Genomic DNA, 23,283 nt, shown 5'->3' with positions numbered 1-23,283 from the left:
CGCAGAAGCGAGGAACATCTACCGGCGTCACTGCGGCTTCCGTAGGATATGCGGAAGGAAGGAGGTGGGCGGGATGTTTACATCCTGCTCATCTCCGCCCCTCCGCCGCTATTGGCCGCCTGCTGTGTGACGTCGCTATGATGCCACACGACCCGCCCCCTTAGGAAGGAGGCGGGTCGCCGTCCAGAGCGACGGTCGCAGGGCAGGTGAGTGCAAGTGAAGCTGGCGTAGCGATAATTTTTGCTATGCCAGCTATCACACGATATCGCACCTGCGACGGGGGCGGGGACTATCGCGTGCGACATCGCAGCATCGGCTTGCGATGTCGCAACGTGCAAAGCCGCCCTAAGTCAAGAGGTTCTGAAAATTTTATTTCCCTTTTTAATATTTATATATTATTAACATGTCTATCAATTTTGTGATTTCTTCAATTCCATAACTTTTCATTTTTAGTGTAGCAATGCCAATGTTGAGGAGGTATTATTGGTCTTCGTATTCATAGAGTGTATTTTACTCAGTAACAGCATTGTCATCTGCTGAAGTGCCACTATACACAATATAATTTGGGTGCCTCTTCATAGTTGTAAACATGGTTACCCAAGTTAAGAGCCCTTTTAGATATGTTTTGCACCAATCTCCTACCATGCTAAACCCATAGCTATCACTCTGACATGAAAAAAATATTTTTCTCAAATTTATAGTATTTCATCTGCTATAATTGTTCTGTTTTTCTCCAAATAAAACTTACATTTAAACAATATCTAATCTTATCATATTTAAAAAAAACAATCATTAACACTTAATATACATACCTGTAGCATATGAAATCCCAGAATACATTTTGGTTGCATTAAAACTTTGTGTATCATAGCATATATGTCACAGTTTTCACTTTCGTGTATCCTCTGTTGGTTGTACTTTACTAATGACAATACAATCTGTAATCCTAATGATTGTTTTTTTTCACAGTCGCTGATTTCCACAATCTGTAACAAATGTTACCAAAAATTTATATTATTTTTCACATATGATGAAATAATAATTACTTACAATTATTGTCAAAAACATGGTCATACATAAGTATGACCTGCCTAACCCAGGAAGAAGTGCAGAACCGACTTAGTAACATTAAAATTGACAAATCACCAGGCCCTGATGGCATTCACCCTCGGGTATTAAGGGAGTTAAGTAATGTGATAGACAGGCCTCTATTCCTTATATTTAAAGACTCTATAGAAACTGGGTCTGTTCCACTGGATTGGCGGCTAGCAAATGTGGTACCAATATTCAAAAAAGGGTGCAAAAGGGAACCTGGAAACTATAGGCCGGTAAGCTTAACATCTGTTGTGGGTAAAATGTTTGAAGGGTTTTTAAGGGATACTATTATGGAATGTCTCAATGTTAATAACTGTTTAACTCCATATCAACATGGATTTATGAAGGATCGCTCCTGTCAAACTAACCTGATCAGCTTCTATGAGGATGTAAGCTCTCACATGGACCGAGGAGAATCATTGGATGTCATTTATCTCGACTTCGGTAAAGCATTTGACACTGTCCCACATAAAAGACTGCTAAGTAAAATGAGAAAGCTTGGGCTCGGGGAAAATGTGTGTATATGGGTAGGTAGCTGGCTTAGTGGTAGAAAACAAAGAGTGGTTATTAATGGTGCATACTCAGATTGGGCCAGGGTTACTAGTGGGGTGCCACAGGGGTCTGTATTGGGCCCCCTACTATTTAATATATTTATTAAGGATCTGGTGGATGGTTTACAGAGTAAAATATCAGTATTTGCAGATGATACAAAACTATGTAAGGTAGTTAACACAAAGGAGGACAGTTTGCAACTACAGATGGACTTGAGTAAATTGGAGAATTGGGCTGAAAAATGGCAAATGAGGTTTAACACAGATAAGTGTAAGGTTATGCACATGGGAAGGAGAAACAGATGCTACGATTACTTACTAAATGGGAAACTGCTGGGGAAATCAAACATGGAAAAAGACTTAGGCATCTTAGTGAATAAGAATCTAAATTGGAGTGCCCAGTGTCAGGCAGCAGCCACCAAAGCAAATAGGGTGATGGGATGCATTAGAAGAGGTCTGGGGGCACAAGATGAAAACATCATTCTCCCTCTGTACAAATCACTAGTCAGACCACACTTGGAGTATTGTGTGCAATTTTGGGCGCCGGTGCTGAAGAAAGACATTACTGAACTTGAAAGGGTTCAGAGGCGGGCTACTAAAATAATAAATGGAATGGGTGCATTACAATACACGGAAAGGTTATCAAAATTAGGTCTATTTACTCTAGAAAAGAGAAGACTTAGGGGAGACCTAATAAATATGTACAAATATATCAGAGGGCCATATAGAGATCTCTCCCATGATCTGTTTGTACCAAGGACTATGACAAGAACAAGGGGGCATTCTTTTCGATTGGAGGAAAGAAAATTCCTACATCAGCATAGAAGAGGGTTCTTCACGGTAAGAGCAGTGAGGCTCTGGAACTCTCTTCCTGAGGAAGTGGTGATGGCCAACTCACTGAATGAATTTAAGAGAGGAATGGATGCATTTCTTGTTAGCAAAAGTATAGAAGGTTATAAATAGCATAATCTTACAGGTAGATAGAAGAGCGACCAAGATTATTAGAGGAATGGGTGGGCTGCAATACCAAGACAGGTTATTAAACTTGGGGTTAGTTAGTTAGGAAAAACAAAGGCTTAGGGGGATCTAATCACAATGTATAAATATATGAGGGGACAGTACAGAGACCTTTCCAAAGATCTCTTTACACCTAGGCCTGCGACTGGAACACGGGGGCATCAGCTACGTCTTGAGGAAAGAATGTTTAATCATAATCACAGATGAGGACTCTTTACTGTACGAGCAGTGAGACTATGGAGCTCTCTGCCGTATGATGTTGTATTGAGGGATTCACAAGTAAAATTTAAGCAGAGCCTGATCGCATTAATTGAAAAATATAATATTACCAGTTATGTATATTGGATTTTATGACAGGGTGTTGATCCAGGGAACTAGTCTGATTGCCGTATGTGGAGTCAGGAAGGAATTTTTTTCCCCATTGGAGCTTATTTGACACATTGGGGTTTTTTTGCCTTCCTCTGGATCAACATGTTAGGCTAAGGGTTGAACTAGATGGACTTAGAGTCTCCCTTCAACCTTAAAACTATGAAACTCAAAGGATTGATAATCAGTACTAGGATGATGCATTGTTTTTGCTGGATATGCATCCTCTCTGCCTAACACAATCTTCACTTCTTTCATATACCATGTACTTCCCTGCAGTTCACAATATTATTTGTTTCCCTACAGCCTTCTTTTGCATTTCTCTCCACTTTGTGCTGCTACAAATTCCATGATGTATCAATACAGCATGACGTGAGCAGCTAGAGGAAGAACCATATATGCCTATTGTGAAAACACAGTGATTATGCTACTCTTTATATTATGCTACCTAAGTTCGAGAACACGATATAAGTATACAATAGATGATATCCTTTATAACTTTGTGATAGGAGCTGTTTAATAATCATCAGTACAGTGATATATACGAAAGTACAAATGATTTGATCAAACAGGAACTTCAGGATGACTAAAATTGTGATAGTTTCAGAGCATACAGCAGATAATTATCTGGTGGGAAGCAAAATTATGATTAAAGCAGGACAATTATACTTACAGAGTGGCTGTCTCAATGTTTCCGGGTCCGCTCATTAAATCGAATGAATATTCGCTGCTTCCCCCGCCCATCCTTTGTGCCAGTGTCTGTAATTGGTTGCCCTCACACTAGCTGTCAGGGTCGCCGAAAATGGAGTATAAAAATAAATAATTGGAAAAAATTCTGTCTGGTCCCCTGTATTTTGATACCCAGAGCAGGTGAAGCAGACAACTGGAGGCTGCAGCCCCCAGCTGTGTGCTTTATCTTCGCTGTGTATTAAAATAAGAGGGACCTCACTCAGCTTTTTTACATTATTTAACTCATTTTAAAAATTTGTAAGGGGTCACCCACGATAAAGCAGACAGTTGGCGGCTGGTATTCTCAGGGTGAAGAGGTCTATGGTTATTTAGCCTTCGCCTAAAAATAGCAGCCCGTATCCACAGCAGAATTTGCACATCCATTAAATGCGCCAATTCTGGTACTTTAGCCACCTAACCCCGATTGCCCTGGAGCTGTGGCAATTAGGGGTAATACATGGGGTTAATTACAGCTGTGATGTGTCAAAAAATCTATGCTGCCACAAAGTACTGGACTAGTAATGGGTAAAGGTCTGTAGGACCTCCTTATTACAATCGTGAAAGTAAAAATAAATAAAACAACACAGGGAAAATCCTTTTATTTAAATAACAAAAAAAATCCTCTTTATCCAATGTATTAATCCCCAAAACACCTCTTCAGGTCAGACGTAATCCACATTATAAGGTCCCACAATGATCCCGGCTCTGCTACATCCTGAGGTCGCAGTGCGCGATCACATTACAAAACGTGACAGATCACTTCAGGCCTCACTGACCGACCAGCAGCTGTGAGAGCAGTGGCATCAGTGAGTACACCTGAGGCCACAAGCTGGCAATTCCCAAAGTACCCCAGCTGTGATCTCAGGTGAACTCACCTGAGGTAAACTCATTGAACGCAATGCTGGATTAGGCTATGAGTGCAGGTTGAGTATTTGGTTGCAGCAAATCTGCATATCTCTGCAGCAAATCTGCATATCGAGGCTAAAAAAACAGATCAAAAACATGATGCATGTTTATGCGTTTTCGATTTGTTTTTCTGTCAGCAGATGCAGATTTGGTGCAGAAATTTCTGCAACCAAATACTCAACATGCACACATTGCCATATTACCGGATTAGGCTTTGAGTTCAATGAATTCACCTAAGCTGAGTTCACTGAGTTCAACAAGTTCACCTCTGGAGATTTCACCTGAGGTCACAGCTTGGGTGCCGTGCAAACAGACAACTGTGACCTCAGGTGAAATCACTGACAACGCTTTCACAGCTGTGGCTCCATCAGTGTGTCCCGGATGCCGCAGTGATCTGTCACATTTTCTAATATACAAGGCACTCCCAAGATGATTTGAAGAAATATTTATTCATATGCGTAACAAAAACGTTTTCGGTCCTATGTGGACCTTCCTCAGTAGCACTATACAAAAATAAATACAAAAATAAATACAAAATAAATGGTGTACAACAAAGTGGAAAAAAGACCATACAAACAGTGTTAATAAATGACATACATGTGTCAATTATGTATTATTCACAATATTCAAAATTCATATTGGGTCAAAAAAAGGATCAAGAATACAAAAAAAATAAAATTAACAAAAAGAAAAGAATGAATATAAAAAAATATATATATAATAGAGGCAGGAGAGGAGGATAAAGGAGAAAAATGAGGGAAAGGAGAAGATAAATGTCAAAAGAAAAGAGTGGAGAAATGAGTGAAAAAAAGAAGCGAAGAGGGATTCTGTTAGTGTCATGTATTTGAATGAAAAAGAAGTTCAGCATATACACTTAGGATTAAAGGGTTAATAGAAAGGGGGTGCAAATTGTCTCTCCAGGACTGGAGACAAACTTTTGCGCAGCGCCACCTATTGGAAGTAGCGAACCTAAAAGTTAAATGTGGATTTTTAACAATCCTTTACATATAACTTAGGATATATATGCCAGATCAGAGTCCCAATTTGCATAGAAAGGGGGTGGAAAGGGAAGGAAAAAGTTAAGAAGGTCACGTGTGTATGAGCAGTATGGGATGATGTGATAAAAATAGGAATTAACAGAATGAGGCGAGTATGATATGGATGTGAGTGTTGGAGATGTAGACTGTGGAGTATGAAAAAAATGATGCAGTAATCTGTGTTATGATTATTGTCTATGTGACATGATTACATGTCTGCATTATTTGTCTCTTCCCCTGAGCTCCTTATCTGCTCAGCCACTCCACCTTCCCCCTCCCTCTCTCTCTGCTTTTCACTGACATTCCTTAGACTTTTTGTCATGTCTCTCTCTTACATCCTTGCTTCTCATATCCTCCCAGTTCTTCATAAACACATAGGCCATTGCATTTCATTGCCACATATTAAATCATACGTTCTCAACAGCCATATCCACACCTGCCACTCACCTACAATCATTATAACACATAGATTACTGCATCATTTTTTTTCATACTCCACAGTCTACATCTCCAACACTCACATCCATATCATACTCACCTCATTCTGTTAATTCCTATTTTTATCACATCATCCCATACTGCTCATACACATGTGACCTTCTTAACTTTTTCCTTCCCTTTCCACCCCCTTTCTATTAACTCTTTAGTCCTAAGAGTATATGCTGAACTTCTTTTTCATTCAAATACATGACACTAACAGAATCCCTCTTTGCTTCTTTTTTAACTCATTTCTCCACTCTATTCTTTTGACATTTATCTTCTTTTTTCCCTCATTTTTTCTCCTTTATCCTCGTCTCCTGCCTCTTTTATATATATTTATTTTTATTCATTCTTTTCTTTTTGTTAATTTTATTTTTTTTGTATTCTTGATCCATGTTTTTGACCCAATATGAATTTTGAATATTGTGAATAATACATAATTGACACATGTATGTCATTTATTAACACTGTTTGTATGGTCTTTTTTCCACTTTGTTGTACACCATTTATTTTGTATTTATTTTTGTATTTATTTTTGTATAGTGCTACTGAGGAAGGTCCACATAGGACCGAAAACGTTTTTGTTACGCATATGAATAAATATTTCTTCAAATCATCTTGGGAGTGCCTTGTATATTAGAAAATGTGACAGATCACTGTGGCATCCGGGACACACTGATGGAGCCACAGCTGTGAAAGCGTTGTCAGTGATTTCACCTGAGGTCACAGTTGTCTGTTTGCACGGCACCCAAGCTGTGACCTCAGGTGAAATCTCCAGAGGTGAACTTGTTGAACTCAGTGAACTCAGCTTAGGTGAATTCATTGAACTCAAAGCCTAATCCGGTAATATGGCAATGTGTGCATGTTGAGTATTTGGTTGCAGAAATTTCTGCACCAAATCTGCATCTGCTGACAGAAAAACAAATCGAAAACGCATAAACATGCATCATGTTTTTGATCTGTTTTTTTTAGCCTCGATATGCAGATTTGCTGCAGAGATATGCAGATTTGCTGCAACCAAATACTCAACCTGCACACATAGCCTAATCCAGCATTGCGTTCAATGAGTTTACCTCAGGTGAGTTCACCTGAGATCACAGCTGGGGTACTTTGGGAATTGCCAGCTTGTGGCCTCTGGTGTACTCACTGATGCCACTGCTCTCATAGCTGCTGGTCGGTCATTGAGGCCTGAAGTGATCTGTCACGTTTTGTAATGTGATCGCGCACTGCCACCTCAGGATGTAGCAGAGCCGGGATCATTGTGGGACCTTATAATGTGGATTACGTCTGACCTGAAGAGGTGTTTTTTTGGGGATTAATACATTGGATAAAGAGGATTTTTTATGTTATTTAAATAAAAGGATTTTCCCTGTGTTGTTTTCAACAGCCATATCCACACCTGCCACTCACCTATAATCATTATAACACATAGATTACTGCATCATTTTTTTCATACTCCACAGTCTACATCTCCAACACTCACATCCATATCATACTCACCTCATTCTGTTAATTCCTATTTTTATCACATCATCCCATACTGCTCATACACATGTGACCTTCTTAACTTTTTCCTTCCCTTTCCACCCCCTTTCTATTAACTCTTTAGTCCTAAGAGTATATGCTGAACTTCTTTTTCATTCAAATACATGACACTAACAGAATCCCTCTTTGCTTCTTTTTTAACTCATTTCTCCACTCTATTCTTTTGACATTTATCTTTTTTTCCCTCATTTTTTCTCCTTTATCCTCGTCTCCTGCCTCTTTTATATATATATATTTATTTTTAATCATTCTTTTCTTTTTGTTAATTTTATTTTTTTTGTATTCTTGATCCATGTTTTTGACCCAATATTAATTTTGAATATTGTGAATAATACATAATTGACACATGTATGTAATTTATTACCATGGTTTGTATGGTCTTTTTTCCTCTGTGTTGTACACCATTTATTTTGTATTTATTTTTGTATTTATTTATTTATTTTTGTATAGTGCTACTGAGGAAGGTCCACATAGGACCGAAAACGTTATTGTTATGCACATGAATAAACATTTCTTCAAATCATCTTGGGAGTGCCTTGTATACTTCTCACTGTTTGGCTTTGGAACCAGAAGTGCACCCCAATATCTCCTAGATGCATATATAGGAAGTGCCATTCTCTTCTTGCTACATTTTTTAATATGACCGTGCAGTGCGACCTCAGGATGTAGCAGAGCAAGGATAGTAGAGAGACGTTGTGGTGTGGCTTAAAGCGGCCATGCAGGCATATTTCGGGGAGTAAATTGATTGGAGAAAGAGTGTGTGTTTCGGGGTTTTTTTTTTTTAAATAAAAGCATTTTTCTCTGTGTTATGTGTTTATTTCTTTTTACTTACATGATTAGTAATTAGGGGGGGTGTCTCAGCACATCCCTATTACTAAACCAGGGCTTCATGGCAGCTATGATTTTTTTTGACAAATTAGAGCTGTCATAAACCCCTTATATTTCCCCGATTCCCACCGCTCCAGGGTAATCGAGATGAGCCGGGTAATCGCCCGAATTGTCGCATCTAATGGATGCACTAATTGTAGGGTGGCTACAGTCTGCTATGCTTAGGCTGGAGAGGGCCCAATGACGAATACAAGCCCTCATAATTAAGAAAAGCTGTGTGGGGTCCGTCGTATTTTGATACACAGCCAGGATGAATCACACAGCTGGGGGCTGCAGTGTCCAGATGTCTGCTTTATTTGCAATGAGTATCAAAATACAGGTAACTCGATGGCATGTTATCCAATTATTTTTACACTCAATTTTGAGGACCCAGACAGCTAGTGTGAGGGCAACCAATCACAGACGCTGGCACAGAGGGAGGGTGCAAAGTCTGACTGCAATCAAACACAGATGTTGTCACAGAGGGTGGGAGGAGGAAGTAATTAATACTCAAGGTTTAATGAGTTGGAGATGGAAACCGTCTGACAGCAGTTCTGAAACGTAAGGTACCTTCACACTTAGCGATGCAGCAGCGATCCGACCAGCGATCTGACCTGGTCAGGATCGCTGCTGCATCGCTACATGGTCGCTGGTGAGCTGTCAAACAGGCAGATCTCACCAGCGACCAGTGAACAGCCCCCAGCCAGCAGCGACGTGCAAGCGACGCTGCGCTTGCACGGAGCCGCCGTCTGGAAGCTGCGGAGACTGGTAACTAAGGTAAACATCGGGTATGGTTACCCGATGTTTACATTAGTTACCAGTGTGAGCAGGGAGCCGCGCACACTGAGCGCTGGCTCCTTGCTCTCCTAGCTACAGTACACATCGGGTTAATTAACCCGATGTGTAATGCAGCTACATGTGCAGAGAGCAGGGAGCCGCGCACACTGCTTAGCGCTGGCTCCTTGCTCTCCTAGCTGCTGTACACATCGGGTTAATTAACCCGATGTGTACAGCAGCTACATGTGCAGAGAGCCGGAGCCGGCGAGAGCTGCAGAGGCTGGTAACTAAGGTAAATATCGGGTAACCACCTTGGTTACCCGATGTTTATCTTGGATACAGCTTACCTCAGCTGTCAGACGCCGGCTCCTGCTCCCTGCTCGCTTCATTTGTCGCTCTCTTGCTGTCACACACAGCGATCTGTGTGTAACAGCAGGAGAGCGGCTTTGAAGAAAACGAACCAGGGCTGTGTGTAACGAGCAGCGATCTCGCAGCAGGGGCCAGATCGCTGCTCAGTGTCACACACAGCGAGATCGCTAATGAGGTCACTGCTGCGTCACAAAAAGCGTGACTCAGCAGCGATCTCGGCAGTGAGCTCGCTATGTGTGAAGCACCCCTAAGTGTAATTGTCTTACTTTAATCCCCATTTGCTACGTTTTGCAGCCCCCTAGCCCATACTACCACCATTTTATAGCACACAAGTTCGGGACCTTATGACTTACTGTATTTTTTGTTTTATAAGACACACCCCTAATTTAGAGATAAAAAAAAAGTAAAAAAAAAAAAAATGGGGTCAGTCTTATACTCTGGAGTTGTCTTACCGGAGAGGGACGGCAGCGGTGATGGAGCGGGTCACAGGAGGCAGAGGTTGTGCTGGCAGCGACGACGGGTCCGTGGTGGCAGCGGCGGTGGTGGGTCAGTGGTGGCAGCGACGGTTCAGTGGTGGAGCAGGCTGGTGCGGTGAGTGTCCCAGTCTGTCCGTGGTCTCGGTTCAAATGATGCCACCCAGGCGGCGCACGCACAGATGGAGCTCTCATCCAAGAGCTCCATCTGCGCATGCGCCGACTCCCAGCGCCATCATTTGAAACCGGAGCCGTGGACAGACTCGGACAACCGCCGCAGAGCCCCCTCAGTCCGCACAGCCACTTGCCCGCCCACACAGAGTGGCAGCCAGCAGGCCGCCAGGACAGGGAGGCAGCCAGCTACCGGCACCGACAAGCACCCAGCCACCCGCACAGACAGCCCCCCCGGTAAGCTATATTCGGATTTTAAGATGCACCCCTCATTTTCCTCCCAAATTTTTGGGAGGAAAAGTGTGTCTTATAATCCGAAAAATATAGTATATGGGTTCTGGGCTTAAGTCCGGGGCAAGTCTTGCACCAGACTTTCTTTTAAAGGCCAGCCGGACCCATTGTGTTATGGACTGTTATAAACAGTATTCAGTATTAAATGAAGATATTCAAAAACAGGACTCAAAATGGTGTTTGAACTGTACCCAGATACGGGACTTTCTGGCTTAGCTTAACCCCTTAACGACTGCGGGCAGTAAAATTACGTCCTAGTGGTCATAACGTTACTGCCCGCGGTCTGCCGGCAGCAGCATGCTGCGATCGGCGCACATCTCAGCTGATTTTCACAGCTGAGATGTGTGCCTGCTAGACACAAGCAGAATCGTTATCTGCTCGTGCCGTTTAACCATTTAAATGGCCCTGTCAATATGTGACAGCGCCATAAGCGCGATCGCGAAAAACTTTTACTTACCGCCCGATACCGGAAGTTCTGGTAGTTGTCATGGTAGCACTGGGTCATGTGATGACTCCTGTACTACACATGAATTGCTTTCACTTTCACTGTGCCCGCGGCCCAGTGAAAAAAAAGTGAGCGTATCTGCTGCTTACAGCTGCGATCGGATTAGGGGGACTAGTAAAATAATAAAAAAAAAAAGTTAAAAGGAGTTGTCCGACAATAGCTTAACAAAAATTTTTGAGTTTATCTGTGCTGTATTGTCATATAAATCACCCCTACATTGTTATTTTTTGTTTTCTAACTTTTGTTCCTCTTGAATTATCCCTTTATTCTCGGCAGCTTCTTGTTTACGTTCAGCTCCAGCAAACATGACCACTTCCTGTGCAAAACCTCAGTCAGAGCTGTCACCACCCAGCCTCAGTGTCCAGCCCCACCCTCTGCCCGCCCCCTGCACACACATTCCCTGTCAGTATTCTTCCCAAGCACCTGACCTGGTATCACTACAGCATTGCAAATAACAGCCCCACATCGGGCTCTGCACCGCACACGCACACATATGGCTCTGCACCGCACACATATGGCTCTACACCGCACCCGCACACATATGGCTCTGCACCGCACACGCACACATATGGCTCTGCACCGCACACGCACACATATGGCTCTGCACCGCACACGCACACATATGGCTCTGCACTGCACACGCACACATATGGCTCTGCACCGCACACATATGGTTCTGCAACGCACACACACACATATGGCTCTGTACCGCACACGCACACATATGGGTCAGCACACGCACACATATGGCTCTGCACCGCACACGCACACATATGGCTCTGTACCGCACACGCACACATATGGCTCTGCACACGCACACATATGGCTCTGCACCGCACACATATGGCTCTGCACCGCACACGCACACATGGCTCTGTACCGCACACGCACACATATGGCTCTGCACACATATGGCTCTGCACACGCACACATATGGCTCTGCACCGCAAACGCACACATATGGCTCTGTACCGCACACGCACATATGGCTCTGCACATGCACACATATGGCTCTGCACCGCACACGCACACATATGGCTCTGTACCGCACACGCAGACATATGGTTCTGCACCGCACACGCACACATATGGCTCTGCACCACACACACACACACATATGGATCTGTACCGCACACACACATATGGCTCTGCACCGCACACGCACACATATGGCTCTGTACCGCACACGCACACATATGGCTCTGCACACGCACACATATGGCTCTGCACACGCACACATATGGCTCTGCACCGCACACATATGGCTCTGTACCGCACACGCACACATATGACTCTGTACCGCACATGCACACATATGGCTCTGCACACGCACACATATGGCTCTGCACCGCACACATATGGCTCTGTACCGCACACGCACACATATGGCTCTGTACCGCACACGCACACATGGCTCTGCACCGCACACGCACACATATGGCTCTGCACCGCACACGCACACATATGGCTCTGCACCGCACACATATGGCTCTGTACCGCACACGCACACATATGGCTCTGTACCGCACACGCACACATATGGCTCTGCACACATATGGCTATGCACACGCACACATATGGCTCTGCACCGCACATGCACATATATGGCTCTGTACCGCACACGCACACATATGGCTCTGCACACGCACACATATGGCTCTGCACCACACACATATGGCTCTGTACCGCACACGCACACATATGGCTCTGCACTGCACACGCACACATATGGTTCTGCACCGCACCGCACACATATGGCTCTGCACCGCACACATATGGCTCTGCACCGCACGCGCACACATATGGCTCTGCACCGCACACGCACACATATGGCTCTGCACACGCACACGCACACATATGGCTCTGCACACGCACACATATGGCTCTGCACCGCACACGCACACATATGGCTCTGTACCGCACACGCACACATATGGCTCTGCACCGCACACACACACATATGGTTCTGCACCGCACACATATGGCTCTGTACCGCACACGCACACATATGGCTCTGTACCGCACACGCACACATATGGCTCTGCACCGCACACAAATGGCTCTGCACACGCACACAAATGGCTCTGCACCGTACACGCACACACATGGCTCTGCACACACACACATATGGCTCTGCAACCCCCCCCATCCCCATCGGGAACACAAGTGGAGTACATACTCACCCGTCCTCGGTCCCCGCCGCTCCTGCATGTTCGCCAGCTGTCTGTGCTCTGGCCATATCAGCACAGTAGTGACGTCACCACTGTGCTGAAGAGAGCACAGACAGCCGGAGGGACAGTGATGAGAAGCAGCGCTGCGCTGCTTCTCATCAGCACTTTCAAATGTACCGGCATCTGTGATCTGTGATGCCGATACATTTGAATGTGTGATCCTGAGCAGGGGGCCCGGTGCTGGAGCTGACACCACGACAGCTGCCGCCAGGCCCCGCCCCCAGGTCACGGACCCCACAGCAGTGCAGGGGGAGGTTACTGGAGAGCAAAAGAGGTGTGGTAGGGTGCAGGGAAGGGGGGCGGGGCTCATCACACTGTAAACACCCAGCAGGGAGGCGACATGCTGTTCCACATTTGCATGTCAACATGGCCCTGCCCATGTTGACATGAAATGACCGGAAGCAGCAAAATCGCGGCAGGAGCGGTCACATGACCGCTCTGAGCCGGGGGAGGGGGGCTGACAGCAGGCCAGGTAAGTGGTCTCTATCTATACTTACCTGCCCCAATGTAGCCCAATAGGGAAATTAAAAAAAAAATGTCAAAGAAGCCGGATAACCCCTTTAAAAAAAAAGTTTTAAAAAATTTAAAAAAAACAAAAAAATCTAAAAAGTTCAAATCACCCCCCATTCGCCCCATTGAAAATTAAAGGGTTAAAAAAATAAAAAATACACACATTTGGTATCGCCGCATTCAGAAACGCCCGATCTATCAAAATATAAAATCAATTAAACTGATCAGTATACGGCGTAGCAGCAAAAAAATTCCAAACGCCAAAACAACGTTTTTTTGTCGCCACAACTTTTGCGCAAAATGCAATAAGAGGCGAAACGTAGCATCTGCGCAAAAATGGTACCGTTAAAAACATCAGCTCGAGACGCAAAAAATAAGCCATCACTGAGCCATAGATCCAGAAAAATGAGAACGCTACGGGTCACAGAATATGGCGTAAAACGTGTGCCACTTTTTTCGGACAAACTTATTTTAACCCCTTATATAAAAGTAAACCTATACATGTTTGGTGTCTACGAACTTGCACTGACCTGAGGCATCACACCCACACATCAGTTTTACCATATAGTGAACACAGTGAATGAGATATCTCAAAATCAATAGTGCTATCGCACTTTTTTTGCAATTTTTCTGCATTTGGAATTTTTTTGCTGTTTTCCAGTACACTATATGGTAAAACTTATGGTTGCATTTAAAAGGACAGCTCGTTCCGCAAAAAATGAGCCCTCACATGACCATATTGACTGAAAAATAAAAAAGTTACGTCTCTCAGAAAAAGAATGACGAAAAAAAACAAACCGGAAAGCGAAAAATCGGCCGGTCGTGAAGGGGTTAATATAAAATGCTGAAACACATATACATATATATATCTCAGAATAAGCTCTTTTTGTCGTTTACCCAATAGGAGACGTGTTACGTATTCTTGGCTCCTGTACAACTGATTTCTTTAAATATATCTGAACTTCCGTAATTAAACCAGTCATCTTTTCTACCCAGATTCGTGTTTATCTCTTGTCTGTGTGGATGAATAGCATGCATGCAACTGACAAATAACTCATGATTTGGAAGGCAGACAGGTTTAAGACGTGGATGCATAACTTTAATTACATCACCCTAAATTAAGCCCCCCTTATCAGTTGAACCCGAACATCTGTGGGTTTGCCCATCTCAATTCGTGGGCACAACTTATACTTGTACATATAAACAAGGTTGGACATCTAATTACCGTATATGTAAGAAAATATCAATCACTGTTAGTCAGTAAAAAAAAAGAAGAGTAAAAAAAATTAAAAAACAGGTGGGCCTGGGTAGACACCAATGATTGAAAACTAGATGGGCATCATCAGCATCCAAGTCAGTACTTCGGGGAGGATTCTCCACAAGGCCTCTAGATCTTGGGGATACCTATTTTGCTGATTGGCAACATCATTTGCCTGTTCAAAAAGCTACCAAGTCCCTTGGCAAGTGATCAACCATCTCTGAACAGCATTGTGTCAGAAAAAACTGCACAGAAGTACAGTACAAACTGTAGAAAAATACTCTCTGGATGCATCCTGTGCCTCTTACAAATCTGTTCCTCAACATCGCTTTTTATCCTGCAAAAAGGGCTGAAGCAGAAATTCACAATATAAACTAACTGCCTGCTCTCCTATCAATTCATCGAATATTGGTAAGCTCACAAAGAGTTCCCCACCCTCCCCCACTTTCTCATAGCTACAGCAGCATTGTCTCTGTCCTATCATTAAAAGGTGCATGGCTTCATTTGTTTCAAACCCCTCTTGTTCCTATACTGGAGTGTTGGTTGAGGTGTTTTTACCTAATGACACAAGCTCTCTTACCATCTAATAACAAAAATTGCAGTCATATTACATAATTATTTGATGTGGGTATCAGTTAGCCTTTACCATACAGAGTTATTGGTTAAACAATTAAAGAGGATTCAACTAATTGGACTACTGGTGACCACAGCACTCCTGAAAATCGGACACCAGACCCTCAAAGGAGCCCTTTCCACTGATACATGCAACACATGGACCATGGGAGTATAATTATTTTTTACCATTGTGGTATTCCCAAATAACATAATCACAGTGCTGTAACTGTGAGGAATACTTGGTAGGCAGAGCACCACAGTGAACATGTAAGACAGGAATTCTGTGCAGTCTCCAAGATACCAGAGCAATCATTAGCAAGTGACGCATCCTCCTGCTTCCACTAGTTCTCTCATTATAAAATTGCTGTTTCTTGTGCCACAGAATGTTAATTGGCTTTGGAAAAAAAGACTGCTTAACAATCCATCTCTCCAGCATCCGACCAACAACAGCTAGTAACAGAGTCTCCTGATGACCCTCAAGACGTTTTACCTGCAGAACCCCAATATAATCAAGCCCCCCTAGATAGTGATGGGCGAACCCCCCCGATGTTCGGGAGACTCGCCCGATCGTTTTGTAAAGTTTGCGTTCGGGTTCTGATATAACGCAAACTTGCATCCGAACTTGAACTTTACAGTTACGTGATGAGGTGGGGGGCTGTAAAATAAAGAATATAGTTAATAATAAACATTGTCATTATACTTACAGGTCCTGCGACGCATCCTGCAGACTCTGTGTCCCACTGCTTCTTCCTTCCTATCATCGCTGTGCACTCCTGGTAACCAGCACTGATTATAGGACCTTCCGTGATGTCATAGCATGTGACCAGTCACGTGTGTATTATCTCATTGGCTACAGACTAGTCACGTGGCTATGACGTCATGCTAGGTCCTGTCAGTGCATCTCGCCAGTATGCGGTGCTCGCTCGAGCATCTCCGTAATCAGTATACTCAGTGAGTGCCATGTACTGGCGAGATGCTCGGGCACATGCTTGGCTCCCCATCCCTGCATGTCGGCACTCCGGAGAACACCATTACTATAGTAACCCGCCTGTCAGGTTACTATTGCAACGGTGGCAACTATTGCACCGCTTACCAACCCGCAGCCTTTGCTCATTCACTGAGTGATTAGACTGCACGGGGAGCAGAACTGTTCTTCCTCCCATGCAGTGCTGTCTGATGAAGCAGAACTGCATGGGTTGAAGGAGAAAGAATACAGAAGACCAGGATCATGGAGGGGTGAGAGGGAGTAATAAACATGGAGTCTTTAAGCGTGTCTGTGTATTTATTTCTATTAAAGTATTTTTTCTCTGTGTGGTGTCTCTTTTTAACCCTTTATTGGAGATTATTAATGGCTGGGTCAAACTTGCCTGACATTAAGAATCTCTGGCTTAATACTAACTAGTAAAACAAAGCTGGTATTAACCCCTTATTAACCCAGCGTGCCACCCATCATCAGGGCCACTGGAAGAGTTGGATACAGAGCCAGAAGATGGCGCTTCTATGAAAGCGCCATTTTTTGGGGCGGCTGCGGACTGCAATTCGCAGCGGGGGGCCCAGAAAGCTTGGGCCAATCTGCGCTGTGGATTCCAATCCCCAGCTGCCTAGTTTTACCTGGCTGGACACAAAAATGGGGCGAAGCCCATGTAGGGTTTTTTTTTTAATTATTTCATGAAATTCATGAAATAATTAAAAAAAAGGCTGCCCTATATTTTTAGTTCCCAGCTGGGTACAAATATACAGCTGGGGGTTGAGGGCAGCCCATACCTACCTGCTGTACCTGGCTAGCACACAAAAATATGGCAAAGCCGAAGTCATTTTTTTTTTAGTTTTTTTGCAAAAACCCAAAAAAACATTGCTTCCCTGGATTTTCCATTGCCAGTGAAGCGAACATTAAGAAGTTGGGGTTAGCAGCCAGTAGCTGCTTGGATTACCCTTAGCTAGCAATATAAAAAATTGCAGTGGGAGCCCAAGCATTTTTTTTAAATTATTTAAGTAACTAAAAAAAATGGGCTTCCCTATATTTTGATTGCCTGACATCACAGTACTGTAAAAATAAATAAATTAAAAAAATGATGTAGCGCTCAGCGGTATTTTTGATTCTCAGCGCAGATAAAGCGGAGGGCTACGGGCTGCCACCTCCATCTGCCTGGCGTTACCATGGCTTGCAATCAAAATACAGGGAAGCCCATTCATTTTTTTTTTTATTAAAAAAAATAATTTAAAAAAAAATGTATGGGCTGCCGCCGTATTTTGAGCGCCAGTTAGGTAAAGCCAGGCAGCTGGGGGCTGGTATTCTCTGCAGCCCCCAGCCACCCCTGGAAATGGCGCATTACTTCTTAGCGCCATTTCCAGGCGCTTTACCCGGCTCGTCCAGCAGCCGTGATGGCGGTGGCTCGCTGGGTAATAAAGAGGTTAATACCAGCTTTGTATTCTCAGATGGTAATGAGCCCGAAATTCATGGTGTCATGCCAAATTAGACATGGCCACCATGAATTTCTAGGAAACAGTAAAAAAAAAAAAACCACAACACAGAGAAACATTTTTTATTAGAAATAAAACAAAAACACATTTAGAGACTCCACCTTTATTATAAAAAAATCCTGTCCGACGTAATCCACTGGGACAGCCATGTCAGCTTCATCACTCTGTACAGACACAGTGAGAAGCAAAGCGCAATGTCAACTTTGCTTCATTGCTGTGTATAGACAGTGTCTATACATAGTGAGAACCACAGAGAGCCATGTCAGCATGCTGCATCGCTCTGGACAGAGCGATGCAGCAGACGCTGACAGTGAGGGGATGACTCGTGCAGTCTCACATTGCATCACCCCCTTCTCCCAACAGGAGCGTCTCAGCTGTGGAAATACATGCAGCTGACCTGCTGCCGTCAGGACCTTTAATGACGTCATACTCACGTGACCAGTCTGTAGCCAATGAGGTAATACAACATTCACACGTGACTGGTCACATGAGTATGATGTCACGGTCACGGCAGGTCCTTTTAGCCAGAGGTGCTTACCGGGGGGAACAGCAATGATCGGACGGACGCCGGAGAAAAAGCGCCGGAAGACAGAATCTGCAGGACATCGTGGGACCTGTAAATATGATCATAATGTTTTTTTAATAATGTGCTTTATTTGTTTAATAGCCCCTGGACCCGAACTGTGACACGAACTGTAACACGAACGTTCCAGAAAGCTTGTGTTCGGGGTCGTGTGCACGAACACCATGTGTTCGGTACGGACACCGAACTTTACAGTTTGGGTTCACCCATCCCTTCTCCTACAGTCCCATTTGGAAGCACCACCAGATGCATCAGAGATTTGATGTCTCTTGGTTCTTCACGGTCCTGAGGAAGGGAGCGAGGCTCCTGAAACGCGTAGACCTATGCCAATAAAGATACGTTAATCTTACTGTTCCTGAAGTGATCTGTGGCGCGGCATTATCACCTATCTCTACTGTTCTCTGTTATCTGCCGTCGGGTGGCTGCTGCCTGGATTAACGATTTACATGCTGTCAAAGGGGTTGTGACTTGCACAACTCCATCTGGTGAGTATTCACTCCCCTTCCCTCACCCCATATTATTGGGGTAATACCCTATTTGCGCTTCTTTGTCCACAGTTCTATACAGTAATTTTCACAAGGGTAACAGGAGAAATTGCACAACAGATTGTGGGATCCATATTCTCCTGAGTATACCAATACTCCAGATGTGGCTGGAAATTAGTGTTTATGCACACAACTGGGCTAGGAAGGGAAGGAGTGCTATTTTACTATTGCAGCTCAATCTTTTCTGGAATAGATTGCGGAGGGAATGTCACAGTTCCAGAAAGCACAATGTGCCAAAACAGCAGTACCCAACCCCCACACACACAAGTGACCTCATTTTAGAAATTACACACTTAAGGAATTTGTCTAGGAGAGAGATAGAGTTTTGGAAGTTCGGTTCGTTGACAGCAAACGAACCGAACGTCCACAGGTCGGAACTTGGCCCGAGGAGGGTCAGAATTACTGATTGGCAGTTTGAGTCTCCGCCCACATACAGCCAGTCATAAGCAGATTACTTCCGGGGGAGGATGGGTGACCTTTTTCAATTTTTTTTTGTTACATGTGTGCCATTCAAACACTGCAAGCGGCTCGCACAGGGTAGAGCACCAAGCGTACCTGAGCACAGCATTGCTTGTGTGTTAAGTTCCCACGTAAAGCACCCAAACTCCAAGCCCGAGTTCTGTTTTTTTGAGTTGGTGTTCGGTTCCAAAACCGAACCTTGGGTTCGCCCATCTCTAATGTTGAGAACATTGCTGTGTAGTCTGTATGGAAAATCTATTAACAAGAGGACAGTACTTCAAAGTACGCGATAAGAGTCAAACTTCCTCCAGAAAGCCCTAATCAAGCATCAAATTTACCTAGACACTATCAGTAAACCCTATTGGATGATTTTGGGAGACTAACGAAGTTAAACCCATAATTTCACCCGTTAAGTTCATTTAATTTATACATTCATCATGAGCACTTGCCATTAAGTGCTCCATGGTGACTGGTGTAGTCATCTACAGGAACCCCAATGGACATACACAGCCAGGTTCCTACTGAAACTGCTAAGATTGTTGTTCTCACCCAGAGATGTACCTTGAAGCTGATAGGCCTCAATGGAGAACCTCCAACGAGGCTGCCAATTATTACAAGTCTTTAACAGCATTAGTCTTTTTATATAGGTCAAAGGATTTTGGGGGCCCTCTAGGCTCCAGAGCACTGGTGTGAGTGGAACCCCTGTACCTATTGAAGTTCTGCACCTGTTCTCACCATTTCCAGGAATTCAAACCCTCAAATGTTATGAATAATGATACAGGCATATGACGAGTTTGATAGTTGGAGAGCACTTTCAATATCAGCCCATCAGATCCCCACAGCATGATCACCTAGTACTGATGTGTTGTTTTATGAGCCAGAAACCTAACAAGGGTATATGCCATAGCTCTTCAAATCCCTCGAAAGAAGGGTCTATTAAGGTACCGTCACACTAAGCAACATCGCTAGCAACATCGCTGCTGAGGCACGACTTGCTAGCGATGTTGCTGTGTGTGACATCCAGCAACAACCTGGCTCCTGCTGTGAGGTGCTGGTTGTTGCTGAATGTCCTGGACCATTTTTTAGTTGTTGCTCTCTTGCTGTGGAGCACACATCGCTGTGTGTGACAGCGACAGAGCAACAACTAAATGTGCAGTGAGCAGGGAGCCGGCTTCTGCGGACGCTGGTAATCAATGTAAATATCGGGTAACCAAGAAGCCCTTTCCTTGGTCACCCGATATTTACCTTCGTTACCAGCGTCCGCCGCTCTCACGCTGTCAGTGCCGGCTCCCTGCACACATAGCCAGACTACACATCGGGTAATTAACCCGATGTGTACTCTGGCTAGGAGTGCAGGGAGCCAGCGCTAAGCGGTGTGCGCTGGTAACCAAGGTAAATATCGGGTTGGTTACCCGATATTTACCTTAGTTACCAAGCGCAGCATCGCTTCCACACGTCGCTGCTGGCTGGTGGCTGGTCATTGGTTGCTGGTGAAATCTGCCTGTGTGACAGCTCACCAGCAATCTGTGTAGCGACGCTCCAGCGATCCCTGCCAGGTCAGGTTGCTGGTGGGATCGCTGGAGCGTCGCTTAGTGTGACGGTACCTTTAGGCTGGCTGTTTGACACTAACTGGATATGGTAACACACTACACTATATACAGTGCATATAAAAGTCTATACAATTAAAATGACAACATTTTGCCACATAAAAAATATAATTTTTTTACTTTTTCCACAATTAATGTCACCTATAATCTGTACAATCAAATGGAAAAATAAACTGAAATCTTTTTATGTGGAAGAATAATAAAAAAAAAAAGGAAAAACTGCACTTGCATAAATATGCACACCCTTAAACTAATACTTTGTTGAAGTAATCTTTGAATTTATAACAGCATTAAGTCTTTTTGGTTATGAATAAATCAGCATGGAAATCTCCAATCTTTGTCCACTCATTCTTGCAGCAGCAGTCCAAATTTGGCAGTTTTTGAGGGCATCTCCACTGTTCAGCCCTCATCAAGTCAACCCACAGATTTTCAATTGAATTTGGGTCTGAGTTCTGGCTCGACCACACCAAAACTTTGATCTTCTTTTGGCGAAGATATTCTTTTTTTGATATACAGTCAGGGCCAGAAATATTTGGACAGTGACACAAGTTTTGTTATTTTAGCTGTTTACAAAAACATGTTCAGAAATACAATTATATATATAATATGGGCTGAAAGTGCACACTCCTAGCTGCAATATGAGAGTTTTCACATCCAAATCGGAGAAAGGGTTTAGGAATCATAGCTCTGTAATGCATAGCCTCCTCTTTTTCAAGGGACCAAAAGTAATTGGACAAGGGACTAAGGGCTGCAATTAACTCTGAAGGCGTCTCCCTCGTTAACCTGTAATCAATGAAGTAGTTAAAAGGTCTGGGGTTGATTACAGGTGTGTGGTTTTGCATTTGGAAGCTGTTGCTGTGACCAGACAACATGCGGTCTAAGGAACTCTCAATTGAGGTGCAGCAGAACATCCTGAGGCTGAAAAAAAAGAAAAAATCCATCAGAGAGATAGCAGACATGCTTGGAGTAGCAAAATCAACAGTCGGGTACATTCTGAGAAAAAAGGAATTGACTGGTGAGCTTGGGAACTCAAAAAGGCCTGGGCGTCCACGGATGACAACAGTGGTGGATGATCACCGCATACTTTCTTTGGTGAAGAAGAACCCGTTCACAACATCAACTGAAGTCCAGAACACTCTCAGTGAAGTAGGTGTATCTGTCTCTAAGTCAACAGTAAAGAGAAGACTCCATGAAAGTAAATACAAAAGGGTTCACATCTAGATGCAAACCATTCATCAATTCCAAAAATAGACAGGCCAGAGTTAAATTTGCTGAAAAACACCTCATGAAGCCAGCTCAGTTCTGGAAAAGTATTCTATGGACAGATGAGACAAAGATCAACCTGTACCAGAATGATGGGAAGAAAAAAGTTTGGAGAAGAAAGGAAACGGCACATGATCCAAGGCACACCACATCCTCTGTAAAACATGGTGGAGGCAACGTGATGGCATGGGCATGCATGGCTTTCAATGGCACTGGGTCACTTGTGTTTATTGATGACATAACAGCAGACAAGAGTAGCCGGATGAATTCTGAAGTGTACCGGGATATACTTTCAGCCCAGATTCAGCCAAATGCCGCAAAGTTGATCGGACGGCGCTTCATAGTACAGATGGACAATGACCCCAAGCATACAGCCAAAGCTACCCAGGAGTTCATGAGTGCAAAAAAGTGTAACATTCTGCAAAGGCCAAGTCAATCACCAGATCTTAACCCAATTGAGCATGCATTTCACTTGCTCAAATCCAGACTTAAGACGGAAAGACCCACAAACAAGCAAGACCTGAAGGCTGCGGCTGTAAAGGCCTGGCAAAG

The 23,283-nt window shown here is 43.9% G+C and overlaps 1 protein-coding gene across 6 annotated transcripts in view; it reads right to left on the bottom strand.

The window, feature by feature from the left end:
• LYST (lysosomal trafficking regulator) overlaps positions 1 to 23,283 on the bottom strand; it is a 1,763,279-nt gene that overhangs the window by 1,186,126 nt on the left and 553,870 nt on the right. For all 6 annotated transcript variants that reach the window (XR_012751618.1, XM_075339737.1, XM_075339736.1 and 3 more), the window contains exon 17: positions 813 to 986. Coding sequence is in view for 5 of the 6 variants with exons in the window: in XM_075339737.1 (XP_075195852.1) it covers positions 813 to 986 (174 nt within the window). In the remaining variant the exon portion in view is untranslated. The remainder of the gene's footprint in view (positions 1 to 812; positions 987 to 23,283) is intronic.

This window comes from Anomaloglossus baeobatrachus, chromosome 3, assembly GCF_048569485.1.
Source record: "Anomaloglossus baeobatrachus isolate aAnoBae1 chromosome 3, aAnoBae1.hap1, whole genome shotgun sequence".
NCBI lineage: Eukaryota > Metazoa > Chordata > Amphibia > Anura > Aromobatidae > Anomaloglossus > Anomaloglossus baeobatrachus.
The sequence above is the reverse complement of the archived record's forward strand: the minus strand, read 5'-3'. Positions and strand labels throughout refer to the sequence as shown.